The 14,424-nt window shown below is 37.7% G+C and overlaps 2 protein-coding genes across 4 annotated transcripts in view; both read left to right on the top strand.

The window, feature by feature from the left end:
- The window catches only part of LOC110454439, a 46,747-nt gene extending 42,522 nt beyond the window's left edge, over positions 1-4,225 (top strand). The window contains exons 16-22 of the mRNA XM_021503934.1: positions 363-373; positions 655-839; positions 1,239-1,390; positions 2,056-2,235; positions 2,510-2,752; positions 3,764-3,880; positions 4,134-4,225. Of these exons, the coding sequence (XP_021359609.1) occupies positions 363-373; positions 655-839; positions 1,239-1,390; positions 2,056-2,235; positions 2,510-2,752; positions 3,764-3,880; positions 4,134-4,209 (964 nt within the window). The 3' untranslated portion in view covers positions 4,210-4,225. The remainder of the gene's footprint in view (positions 1-362; positions 374-654; positions 840-1,238; positions 1,391-2,055; positions 2,236-2,509; positions 2,753-3,763; positions 3,881-4,133) is intronic.
- Positions 4,226-12,269: 8,044 nt separating this feature from the next.
- The window catches only part of LOC110454444 (inactive phospholipase C-like protein 1), a 69,925-nt gene continuing 67,770 nt past the window's right edge, over positions 12,270-14,424 (top strand). The window contains exon 1 of one of the 3 annotated variants that reach the window (XM_021503943.1): positions 12,270-12,449. The gene's annotated coding sequence lies outside the window, so the exon portion shown is untranslated. Of the gene's footprint in view, positions 12,450-13,512; positions 13,846-13,992; positions 14,032-14,424 lie in introns of those variants that run through there. The other 2 variants (XM_021503941.1, XM_021503945.1) reach the window with 2 other exon arrangements.

Below are 14,424 nucleotides of genomic sequence, written 5' to 3'. Positions count from 1 at the left end.
CACTTGTGACCAAGTTCATAGAAATGTGATTTAGTCCATACAAATGTGACCAAGTTCATAGAAATGTGATTTAGTCATACAATAGTGACCAGTATATAGAAATGTGATTAAGTCCATACAAATGTGACCAAGTACATAGAAATGTGATTAAATTCAAAGAAACATGACCTGTACTCAGTAACTGTTGTGTATTACAGACCATTGTAAGCTGTATAGGGACCCTGAGTAGACCGAGTAGTCCCGGTACCATTATCAGTTCTCAGTAACTGTTGTGTATTACAGACCATTGTAAGCTGTATAGGGTCCCTGAGTAGGCCGGGTAGTCCCGGTAGTATTATCAGTACTCAGTAACTGTTGTGTAGTACAGACCATTGTAAGCTGTATAGGGACCCTGAGTAGGCCGGGTAGTCCCTGTACCACTATCAGTACTCAGTAACTGTTTTGTATTACAGACCATTGTAAGCTGTATAGGGACCCTGAGTAGGCCGGGTAGTCCCGGTAGTACTATCAGTACTCAGTAACTGTTGTGTATTACAGACCATTGTTAGCTGTATAGGGACCCAAAGTAGGCCGGGTAGTCCCTGTACCATTATCAGTACTCAGTAACTGTTTTGTATTACAGACCATTGTTAGCTGTATCGGGACCCTGAGTAGGCCGGGTAGTCCCTGTACCATTATCAGTACTTAGTAACTGTTGTGTATTACAGCCCATTGTAAGCTGTATAGGGACCCTGAGTAGGCCGGGTAGTTCCTGTACCACTATCAGTACCCAGTCTAGTGTGGAGGATACCATTCAGTGGAAGAAGGGCAATGTCCTTGGCAAGGGGGCGTTCGGAACGGTAAGTAATCTAAGTTTCTGCCGTTTGATATGTATAGTGACATTAGGATGACATGATCATGCTACTGTGTGTAACCAACCCTGAGGTTTAAACTACTCGCTCTCCGAAACAATCTGGTGTTTATCCCCAGTGGTGGCAGAAAAAGATTGTGATTTCTTAGATGATAAGTTGTCATCCCTTTGATTGGGTGATCGCTCCCGTAGCTGCACTGTAATAAAACTGAAGTTCAAAAGGACATAAAATTATGTTCATTCATATTTATTTAAGTTATATATTTATATTATAGATGATTTTATGATCCCAAATGCTAAAAAGGGAGAGCTAGGAAAACGTGAGCTAATCCAAAATTGATCACTGATTTTGTGATGTACCGTACTTTATATCAATAATATTTTACAGGTGTGGTGTGGACTGACCAGTGAAGGTCAGCTGATTGCGGTCAAGCAGATCGAGTTAAACACTGGCAACCAAGACAAGGCCAAGAAGGAGTATGAAAAGGTCCAGGAGGAAGTGGAGCTGCTCAAAACTCTGAACCATAAAAACATTGTCGGGTAAGTCTCCTCAAAACTCTCAACCATAAAAACATTGTCGGGTAAGTCTCCTTAAACCCCTAACTATAAAAACATCGTCGGGTAAGTCTCCTTAAACCCCTAACTATAAAAACATTGTCGAGTAAGTTTCCTTAAACCCCTAACTATAAAAACGTTGTCGGGTAAGTCTCCTTAAACCCCTAACTATAAAAACATTGTCGGGTAAGTCTCCTTAAACCCCTAACTATAAAAACATTGTTGGGTAAGTCTCCTTAAACCCCTAACTATAAAAACATTGTCGGGTAAGTCTCCTTAGTCACATAAAACTATCACCAAAACCTTAATCTTTGGAAGATTTAGCCACAAAAATCCAGCACAAAATCCCTCCCCTTCAGAAACATTTTTGCGTCAGTCTCCTCAAAGCATTTAGCCACAAAAAACTATTACCAAAACTTTAACCTTCAAAAATATTGTTGGGTAATATTTTCTCAAAACACTTAGCATCAAAAAACTATTACCAAAACCTTAGCTCTCGTAAACATTGTTGGGTTAGTCTCCTCAAAACACTTAGCCACATAAAACTTTTACCAAAACCTTAACCCTCAAAAACATTGTTGGGTTAGTCTCCTCAAAACACTTAGCCACATAAAACTATTACCAAAACCTTAACACTTTACTGTATTTAGGTACTTGGGCACCAGTTTGGAAGAAAATATCGTCAGCATCTTCATGCAGTTCGTCCCTGGTGGATCCATTGCCAGTATTTTGGCACGGTTTGGGGCGCTGGATGAGGCTGTGTTCCGTCGCTACACCAAACAGGTTCTGGAAGGCGTAGAATATCTCCACGATAATGACGTCATTCACAGGTATGTTAACATCAGTTACGTTAGGCCATCGTCTCAAAGCTGATTTTGTGAGGGAATGGGTCTGTGAAAAGGATTCACAAAACTAAATCGCTGAGCAAATGTTCAAACTTTTGAAGAGAAAGATTTTTTTGTCTTTTGTACTTTTCTGTCAGTTTTGATGAAGATAATCACGCTTATACAGGGAAAAGTAAAATAAATCCTTTGACAAATTAACATTGTTTACTACTAGTTATGTGTCTGTATGGATGTACGTACCACTTCCTGTCATACACAGGGACATCAAGGGAGGTAATGTGATGCTGATGCCTAACGGAATCATCAAGCTGATAGACTTTGGTTGTGCCAAGCGACTGTGTATTAATCTCAGTATGGGCCAGTCACAGATCCTCAAGTCCATGAAGGGCACACCTTTCTGGATGGCTCCAGAGGTCGTTAACGAGACCGGCCATGGCAAGAAGTCCGACATTTGGAGCGTTGGGTGTACAATATTTGAGATGGCCACTCGGAAGCCGCCGTGGTACGTTGCTGACATCTGTGTTTAAGTAATGCCAGGTCATTGGTCCAGTGGACAGTAAATTTATGACTGAGGACATCTGTAAAACAATCTGTTTGTGTATGTTTACTTGGATGTAAACAATTTCGTCACTGTAAACAATATACATGTATATGGCAGTATTTATTTAAGGATTAACTTGAATTATTTTTTTATGTTATTAAGCCATATCATAGAAAAGGAGTGTACTCTGAATACACCATGAAGCGTACACACCTTTTTTATGTTATAGCCAGGGACGTAACCAGGCGTACGCACGGACGCACGGGCTTCCATGTAATTTTATACTTTTAACAAGGATCACATCGTAGAACTGTATGTGATAAACTTTAACAACTCATATAATCCTGGGCCCTCAGTGAATTCATTATCTCATTGATATTGTTTCTTTTATAGACTATTTAAAGAAAATGTTCCTTGTTCATATGGAGCTAATTATTACGCATATGATAAAAAATACTACAAGCCATATATGAAAATGATAGNCCCGCGCTTCACGCTTTGTATGCTTCCACATACTCATAGTCCTGGTTACGTCCCCGAGATAACGTAAAAAAATCTTTCAAGTTTATACTTATAATTTAAATTTAGTATAAAAATAAAAATGCGATGAAATATTTTCAAACATTTAATTTGATAAATCACGCATCAAATGATGCAATACACAAAATCAATTAAAAAAATCAATATGCCGCATCACAATTAAAATTGTTTCCATCATCCAATCAAAACGCTTGTTACAGTTCTTTCGTTAGTTTATGAGCTGATAACATAAAAAATAAACCAATGGAAATGCTTGTTTAAAACAGAATTAAATTATTACCACATAATCACATTTCATATAATTATCATGTAAATATAAAAATACAATGTAAGTAAAAAAATCATGTATATATGCATGTATGTTGCAAATGTACCAGGAATTTTGTTACAGTGAGTGCATTATTTCACATTGGGAACATTTGTTGGTTTTAGGGCAAACATGAACCCCATGGCAGCTATCTTTGCGATTGGCTCAGACAAACCAGTTCCTGAACTGCCAAACAAGTTTACTACAGACGCCATTTCCTTTGTGAATGCTTGTCTGACACGGTGAGTACAGGTTTACAGTAGTAGTACTGGTGTACATGTGAATCTCTGGAACCCAGCCTGCTTGGTTTTCAGCTTAAATCAAACCAGCAGACTAATGCATTTTTATAGACCTCTGAATTAACCTCAATCCTCACAAAACGATATATAGTGAAGTATGAGTTGGGTTTGAGTTTTCCTACTTGTATGTTTACTTAACTTACAGATTCTCTCTCTGTGTAAACATGTAGTCCTAAATTGTGTTTTTTCATTTCAGGGATCAGAACAAAAGACTTTCTGCCACTGAGCTGCTTCGGCATGTGTTCATCAAGAAGAAGGGCTCCAAGAGGTGAACCACTGTGTGACAGATTACTCCATCCAGGAGGAAAGGGGGGAAATTAAAACTTTAAATGTTCAGAGATATTTCTGTTGAAATAAGGCCAAGATGTATAAGGAGACGTTTATGAAGATCTTTGTATCCATTAACATATAAGAAGATCTTTGTATCCATTAACATATAAGAAGATCTCGATAAAACGTCTTAAGATCATGGTATTCATAGATACATGACAAGATATTTTCAGAAATTGTTAAACATTTTGTCCATATAAAAGCTGTCTATGGATGTGTTTTAGCATCTTTGTGTATAGATCTGTTAGTCAGTATCAGGAATTATGACTGTGATTGAGCTGTAAGTCAGTAATGCTGTATAAGGAATGATGACAGATTATGCTGTAAGACAGTAATGCTGTATCAGGAATGATGACTAGATTATGCTGTAGGTCAGTACTGCTGTATCAGGAATGATGACTGTAGATTATGCTGTAAGTCAGTGCTGCTGTATCAGGAATGATGACTAGATTATGCTGTAAGTCAGTGTATCAGGAATGATGACTGTAGATTAAGTAATGTAAACGATGACTGATGTTGATTGTGCTGAACAGCAGTTCCTATAAAAATTCACCTTCATGTGCCATTGGTAGAATTAATTTACAAGTTTTTATGAAAAAGTTGATTTTTTTTTGCTGCTTGAGAAATACTTTCATGAAGATTGTGTTGTGGAATGAATTTTACAACACTTGCCAAAGTCAGTGATATTTTTATGAAGAATTTGTTTCAGCTTGCTATGAAATGTCAGTAAACATGTATGAATATATGGTTTAGTGTTGAAAAGATGATACTGTCATCAGCACAGAGGAACATGATTGACAAGAAAGTATATTATCATTGATATTAAAAATATGTATGTAATAAATAAACAAACAGATGTAAATATGTGTTGACAGTTAAATATTGCCAATCATGGCACTCTTCAGGCCTGCTAGACTCTCAGGATTGGTGTTTTTGTAATTACACCAATCACGTTAAAACATATGAAATTTCTTTGATGATATATATACAGAAATAGATAAAATAGTGTCTGTGTGATCAGTACAATGAAAATATAAAAACAAACTATAGAACAGAACTGCTAGTGCTTTTACGCATTGATGGCTCCTTCATGAAACCATGATTTATAAATGGGTGGAAGTGCTTACAACACTGTTTTCTAGTTAGTTTGCTATTTTCCTTCAGGCAGTCTGAAGAAACCCATAGGCAAGTAGACAAAAGACCTGGCAGTCAATCTTGTACATTTCTTATTTTATAATTTCCTTTGCAAGGACTTATTGAATTATTTATTATATATATATGGAAAGATTGTAACACAGATAAGCAAGGTTCAAATAGGAGTTAGGTAATAATAGTACAGTTTTATAGTGTGTGATGGTTGTCACTTGGTACAATATGAAATATGTCATTTTCTGGGAAAGTTTTAGAAAGTCAACAAGGTGGAAATTCTTGTTTAAGTTCTCTATATTTTGATTTTTTTGTCACAATTTTAATGAAAGTGATTAGAAGTGATATGCTTTAACAGATATTTTAGTATTTTTGTATCGTTTAGAATGGTAGAGTATCTGGGTATACCAGGAGACCCTGTACTGTTGTACTCCTAGTAAACACCAGTAGTGTTCATTATCTCAACCATTCCAGAATTTCTCTTATCCTGTTCCTTTTCTACATCTGGCATTATCCCCAAACAGGAGAAATCTCGGAGAAATCTCTATCCCAGACCTTGAGGGTGTGTCGGAGAAATCTCCATCCAAAACCTTGAGGGGGTGTCGGAGAAATCTCCATCCCAAACCTTGAGGTTGTGACGAAGAAATCTCCATCCCAAACCTTGAGGGTGTGTCGGAGAAATTTCCATCCCAAACCTTGAGGGTGTGACGGAGAAATCTTCTTCCCAAACCTTGAGGGTGTGACGGAGAAATCCCCATCCCAAACCTTGAGGGTGTGACGGAGAAATCTTCTTCCCAAACCTTGAGGGTGTGACGGAGAAATCCCCATCCCAAACCTTGAGGGTGTGACGGAGAAATCCCCATCCCAAACCTTGAGGGTGTGACGGAGAAATATCCATCCCAAACCTTGAGGGTGTGTCGGAGAAATTTCCATCCCAAACCTTGAGGGTGTGACGGAGAAATCTTCTTCCCAAACCTTGAGGGTGTGACGGAGAAATCTTCTTCCCAAACCTTGAGGGTGTGACGGAGAAATCCCCATCCCAAACCTTGAGGGTGTGACGGAGAAATATCCATCCCAAACCTTGAGGGTGTGTCGGAGAAATCTTCATCCCAAACCTTGAGGGTGTGACGGAGAAATATCCATCCCAAACCTTGAGGGTGTGTCGGAGAAATTTCCATCCCAAACCTTGAGGGTGTGACGGAGAAATCCCCATCCCAAACCTTGAGGGTGTGACGGAGAAATAACCATCCCAAACCTTGAGGGTGTGACGGAGAAATAACCATCCCAAACCTTGAGGGTGTGACGGAGAAATATCCATCCCAAACCTTGAGGGTGTGTCGGAGAAATCTCTATCCCAAACCTTGAGGGTGTGTCGGAGAAATATCCATCCCAAACCTTGAGGTTGTGACGAAGAAATCTCCATCCCAAACCTTGAGGGTGTGACGGAGGAATCTCCATCCCAAACCTTGAGGGTGTGTCGGAGAAATTTCCATCCCAAACCTTGAGGGTGTGACGGAGAAATCCCCATCCCAAACCTTGAGGGTGTGACGGAGAAATCTCAATCCCAAACCTTGAGGGTGTGTCGGAGAAATCTCCATCCCAAACCTTGAGGGTGTGTCGGAGAAATAACCATTCAAACCTTGAGGGTGTGTCGGAGAAATCTCCATCCCAAGGGAGGTAGTTTTTGGTTGTCTAACATGAATCTCTGCCAAGGGTTAGACAACCAAATGATCACCCCTGGGTCACACATTTTAAGTTTATATTGACATCAATTATCGCTTGTCAAAGTTTTTATCTTAATTTGAATTTACCAATTTTGAAAAAGCCAGTATCTTCCCCATATATTTAGCATTGATTCCTCCATTGTGAAGTCATCTTGTTTATTTTTTAAACGGGACGCCATGTTGGCTTCTGTCAAGTTTATCATCACATTTCTGGTGTTATTCAAATAATTTGTGAGTGATTTGGTGGAAGATGTTCAGTACAACAAATATCATGATGATGTCTATTCTATTTCACCCTTGGAACAGCTGAACTAACATGGCTGCCGTTAAATTCTGTTCCATAAGACACTTTCCCGTGATGCTTTGGAGTATTTGTTGGTGCCATGTTACAATGTGTTCGTCCCTTTAACATTTATATCGGAGGTAAAGCCCCAGTCCATTGAAGGATTGTACAGACTACATATACGTGTCATTTCAGTTATCACTTTGGACTTTTTACTATTGTTGATTGTCAATGCTGACCAGGAAGCCTTACAAAGAGTCTTTCATACTTTAGGTCTGGTGTGTAGTTTTATCTTACATATCATGTTCATCCCCAAGATGGCTCATGGTGCAAATGTCTTTGATCCTGCTGTATTTGTGTGTAAACTTTCTAGGGGCATTTTACATAAAATTTCATAATTGAAATCTATGCAAGATTTAACAAATGTTAATCGCAATTTTTAGAATCAATTCAAGGTGAACATGCTTTGTTTATGTGTATAAAGACCCCAGTGATATTGTTGTTGATTGTTACATAAACAATGCTGACATTCCTAACATTTTGTTTTCTTTGTTTTCTTTTTTCGCGACTATTGCAATAAACTATAATACATGTATATATATATATATGTAATTGCTTTGTATGTTTTACATTTTAAATATGTGAAAGGTTGTTGACAGCAAGAGTAAGTCTATCATCCTTATCTCTATTAGATTTATAATATTCTGAGTAATTGTACATGATTGAGGGAGATTCAGAAATACACCACCTATCACTCATAGCGATACATCAACATTTGCTATAACATCCAAATCTTACTCACCTCAACTTCACCTGAATCCACCTCCAACTTCAGCCAACACAACTACGTACAACAGAACACAATGCCAACAACAACACCAAACAACACATTACCAAAACAACAACAACAACACCAAACAACACATTACCAAAACAACAACAACAACAACACTAAACAACACATTACCAAACCACAACCAACAACAACACTGAACAACACATGACCAAACCACCATCAACATCAACACCAAACAACACATAACCAAAACAACAACAACAACACTAAACAACACATTACCAAAACAACAACACTAAACAACACATTACCAAACCACACCACCAACAACAACACCAAACAACACATTACCAACACACCACCACCAACAACACCAAACAACACATTACCAAAACAACAACACTAAACAACACATTACCAAACCACAAACAACAACAACACTGAACAACACATGACCAAACCACCTCCAACATCAACGCCAAACAACACATTACCAAAACAACAACACCACTAAACAACACATTACCAAACCACAACCACCAACAACACTAAACAACACATTACCAAACTACAACCAACAACAACACTGAACAACACATGACCAAACCACCTCCAACATCAACGCCAAACAACACATTACCAAAACAACAACAATAACAACACTAAACAACACATTACCAAAACAACAACACTAAACAACACATTACCAAAACAACAACACTAAACAACACATTACCAAAAAAACAACAACAACAACAACAACAACACTAAACAACACATTACCAAACCACACCACCAACAACAACACCAAACAACACATTACCAAACCACCACCACCAACAACACTGAACAACACATTACCAAAACAACAACAACAACAAACAACACATTACCAAACCACCACCACCAACAACAACACCAAACAACACATTACCAAAACACCACCACCAACAACACCAAACAACACATTACCAAACCACCACCACCACCACCACCATGCATTATCACCAACACTTCTATCACATCTACTTCCATTACACCACTCTTTCAATCATTGTTTACTAGTGGCTGATGCTGTGTCTAAGGTTGTGTCTGGCAGTGTATTTATTCCTCTGTATGGTGTTACACAACTGGGCCATTATGTATTCACATATATATGTAAATGCAGTGCATTGTTGGTAGAGTCATGAAATGTCTTCCATTTTATAAATAAAAGAATCATAACTAGAAATTTATTCTTGTGTGTTTTGTATACAAAAATATCAATAATGCAGACATATTTTATGGAGGGATAAAAAAAAATTCATTCTTTTTTAACTTATAACGAGATTTATAAAGGCATGAAATGATAAGAAAATCATCAAACAGATTTCCCTACACTTTGTTTGGTAGGTTGGTAGTGTGGGAGAGTCTATCAGCCACCCTCATCTCGATTCAGAACTGGCCAGATAGGTCATATCAAGGTGGCTTTCTTTGTCTGCCGCTTTTACAGGTAGCTCTCTCTGTCCAACACTTTTGAATAATGCCAGTCAATAACACGATGACTTGGTAACTAGAGGCCTATAGGGCATGTATAGCTCTCCTGTTTCGTTTGAACTTTAGTCCCCAGGGGAGCAACATTCTTCCCTTGTACAACAGGTTCCAAGGACCAAGAATTACTGTTTGTATAATATAAACTTAACTTATTATACAACAATTATGAAACAAGTTAAAGAACTTATATTAATCACTCTTGTTGGCCCAGATATAAGTGCAAAGGGGGTCTTAATGTGGGAGGATATTTGAGTACCCGGAGAAAACTCACGTGGTTGGGCAGGTAACCTTATACCTTTTCACATCCAATCGGGGGAATGGAACAACGTCCGCCTTGGTGAAAGGAGAGTGCGTTATCCTCTGCGCCACCCGACCACCTGACCACCTGACCACCCGACCACCTGACCACCTGACCACCTGACCACCCGACCACCTGACCACCAGACTGTTCGTCTTTTCATCTCCAGCTAGCAGCTTGAAGGAACCTGGGGCAATCATGGTAGCAAGAGACTGTTTATGTTGTAGTTGTATATGTGATAACAGTTTCCTTCTCATGAACTGGGGACCAAATTCGCTTCATGCTCAATGATTGCATATATGCTTATAGCTGGAATCTCTGCGGTTTCCATGTTATGATCCAGGGAAGGGGTCAACATGGGCGGGGCTTGACCAAGGGTTATCATTGTAGTATGGTTGAGTTTATGTCTTCATGCCCAGCAATTATACATATAGTTATATTATTGGGATTTTAACCGTTTCTGAGTTATAACCAAGGACATAGTTTCCAGGGGCGAAGCCACATACCTCAGGTCAATCCTAGTAACATGGGTGTATTGATTTCTTCATGCCCAGCAAGGCATAGTTTCAGTGCTGTTTTTTATGTAGTACTTCTTAAACTTTAGCTAAACCTTTCATTTGTACTGAAGGAGTACCAGGGGAAGTGTTCTAAATATAGACCTTCATCTCCCTTATTGGGCCCCTCTGTCCCCAGGGAGGAAACATCTCCCTTATTGGGCCCCTCTGTCCCCAGAGAGGAAACATCATCCTCTGAAACAATATTGAGTCCTCTACACCAAACAAAACTCCAAACCACTTTTAGTTTAAATGGGTTCAGCTGTTTTGGACAAGTAGTGTTTTGTGCATAAGATAAGACAGATGCTTGCCACCACACCACAGCAGATTTAAACTAGGTTGAAAATTAAACCAAGAACTGAATGTATAGGTTTATGATAGTGTACACACCTACATCTGTAATACACATACAGTCATGGCTAGGTGTGAATGGTACAATTTAAATCAATTAATTCTAAATCTCACTAAATAAGTCAATAATATGACTTAAGCATGCCTGCTTTTTCTTTATCCTGTAGTGTAGACTTAATAATCCCTTGATAAACATGACCTCTGACCCTTAATGGATAACAAGATTAGTATGAGATTAATAAGCTTAACTCATGTTAACAGCTGTAAAAATAATGTTTTATTTTGAAGAAAAAAAACCACTTGTAAATATTGTAAATTGAAGCTGTAGCTTGTCGATCAATTTGCACTTGAAGTTTCCACTTTAATTTTAACCCTTATAACAGGTGAGAAATTGCTCAGTTTCTACATAATGTGATATCTTGTGTTAACATACATGTATATAAAAACTATACACAGTTTTAAACCAAGCAAGTCATAATAATAAAAACTACCATGATCACTTGGTAAACAAGTTTATTTCAATTTACTTATTTATTTACGTCTCAACTCATTGCACAAAATATACATAAATACATAAATCATCATTAAAATACGCACGTTATAACATGTTTATTTTAAAACACTATAAAATGAGCGATTCACTATTGAATTATTAGAGAAGAGTTGCATGCAATCATACGTCTGTAAATTATCATATCATTCACATAAAATGTTAACTTACAAATCAACCATATATTTGCTAAAACGTATTTGTTTTATCATGGAATCATATAGACATATTCATGCGATAAAGCAGTTAGAAATATGATAATAAGTATAAATATATTAATTTTATTCATATCATAAAGTAATGTAATTAAGATGATATATTTATATCAGCATACATAATTTCTGAAGACACATTCGGTATGCCATAAGTGGTATTTTTGTTTTTATTTTCATTTGTTGTACCACGGACTTAGATAGCATCTAATTCCGTGGCTGTACTTACCAGCGTTTTCATGGTTGCAGTAGTGGATCGTGGTGTCTACCAGCAATCCGAGGGATAAATCTGAAAATGTGGCAGCAAATCTACAATGGCGGTCGAGAAGAAACGGAGACTCTAGATCTCCACATGTGCCTGAGGCATGACATTCGGCGTTTCTCTTGTAACAGCCCAGCTAGCAGTCAGACGTTGGTCAAACGTTGGGCCAACGTGACACCAAACGATGGCCCAACAACGGAAACCAACGTTGACTCGACATACGTTTGTCCACCGTAGAGATTGGCTCGACGTCGGAACTAAGTGTTGGTGAAACGACGGCTAACGTTGGGCCAACGTTACCGCTGGTCCAACGCTCAATTCCTATGCTGGTATAACGTTGGGCGAACGTCAGTACGTCGGTTGTCTAATGTCGGGTACCGCATCAGGTGCAGGAATGGGCCGTTGGGCCGACGTCATTACATCGGTGGTCCAATGTCAGGTACCGACGTCAGTACAACAGTTGTCAGAATTCGGTACGTTATATTGTGTAGGAAATGCTATTACTATTTTCGTCTAGTCGTTTTCCATGCTTGTATGTTTTATCACTCTTTCCGTCCTCACATGTTGATCAATATTGGTGGAAACACACTGGAGAGGTAGTTCGTTATGATACACGCAAAATCAATTTACAAGTTAAATTACTTTATGAGAATAGTTTTGCTAGAATAGTTTTGCAAGAAGCGAATCCATATTTATAGTTGCTGTAAAACGAAATACTTGCACAATCTCAACAATTCAAACAGAAATGCTAAAGTAACAGGAGTGTCTTCGTTTGAATACGAATGTATTTAGTCGCTCTTGCATGAGAAATGTGGGCTCCCCGACGGCCATATCTTGTTTAGCAACCAAACTGTTGTTACCTCAATGTTCTACAGTTAAACAAGAATTGTGATAATAATTTAACAAACGTAGGATCGTTACCATATATCAGCCTCATGGTATGGTATGATATGCACTTGAATTATTTCACAATCGGAGAGTTTTTGAATTAATTACGATGACAAATGAGACCCCTTTCTATATGCACTATATAATAATATTAGTCAATTGACAGTGATGAACGTAAACAAGAATGATAAACAGATTGATTAACCAATAGAAAATTCAGTACGGTACATGTAGCTTATCGTTTACAGTACATGTTTAGATATGTAACTTGGAGTCAAAGGTGACAGTTTAATATTATTTGATCTGTTTCCACTTAAGAACAACGAGGCCACCCTGTTTCTCGACCGACTCACTAAAAATTGGAATCTACGGTCATTTTTTTTTTATATAAAATTTTGATAAAAAGATATGTTGAACTTAAAAACTGCTGAAAACTAACGTATTTTATGTGAAGAAATCTTATATTTCTGAACAAAAAATCCTACTTACTTTGCCCATTAAACATTAAACATCAAACATTTTAAAGCCAAACTGGTATACATTTAGTTATACTGACGTTACGTTATAATTAGCTGAATTCCGCCTGACTGAAACTTGTATAACACCGGTATATCTTTAAATAACCGTCTCAGACCTCTCTTACACATACATTTTTAGGTCTAGCTTGGCTCTATGCATAGTTTTACCGATAAATTACGAAGTTGTGAACTATTTATACACAGGGTATATATAGGTTATGGGTGAATGGCTCAAGTCTTTCCGGTTGATTGGGGTCTTATAACCATTGTACATTGAATGTAAACACTAGTTACTTGATCGCCGGGCCCTAAATATGTCATTCAACTATAATAGAATTGTTAACGGTGAAAAGCGTACCTGGATACACCATGTGGTGTCGACCTGTTTACGTGGGACATAAGACGTTGGACACTGGAATATAGCTTGATCGTCATATTACTATACATATATGTGATTTTACAGGTAAGTACTGTATTACCTGTGCAATGATATCGGGTGGTTTGAAATTATATATATATTTATAAGTGAATTCTCATTTGGAACTCTTACTAGACGATTACGTTAGGAAAGTACAAATCCAAGGGAGGTTTGAATGAAAACGTTTGGATGACCTGACTAAAGTGTAGTCCCTGAACAAGTAATTAATAGGTATGTGTATGGTATTATTGGCAGTACTACATGGTAGATATTATTTGTAGTACTACATGGTAGAAAGTATTGGTAGAACTATCTGGTGTATAGTATTGGTAGTACTATCTGGTGTATATTATTGGTAGTACTATCTGGTGTATATTATTGGTAGTACTATCTGGTGTATATTATTGGTAGTACTATCTGGTGTATATTATTGGTAGTACTATCTGGTGTATATTATTGGTAGTACTATCTGGTGTATATTATTGGTAGTACTATCTGGTGTATATTATTGGTAGTACTATCTGGTGTATATTATTGGTAGTACTATCTGGTGTATATTATTGGTAGTACTATCTGGTGTATATTATTGGTAGTACTATCTGGTGTATATTATTGGTAGTACTA

Source organism: Mizuhopecten yessoensis, unplaced genomic scaffold (genome assembly GCF_002113885.1).
Source record: "Mizuhopecten yessoensis strain PY_sf001 unplaced genomic scaffold, ASM211388v2 scaffold7841, whole genome shotgun sequence".
NCBI lineage: Eukaryota > Metazoa > Mollusca > Bivalvia > Pectinida > Pectinidae > Mizuhopecten > Mizuhopecten yessoensis.
Note: the sequence above shows the minus strand (reverse complement) of the source record. Positions and strands in the feature narration are given on the sequence as shown.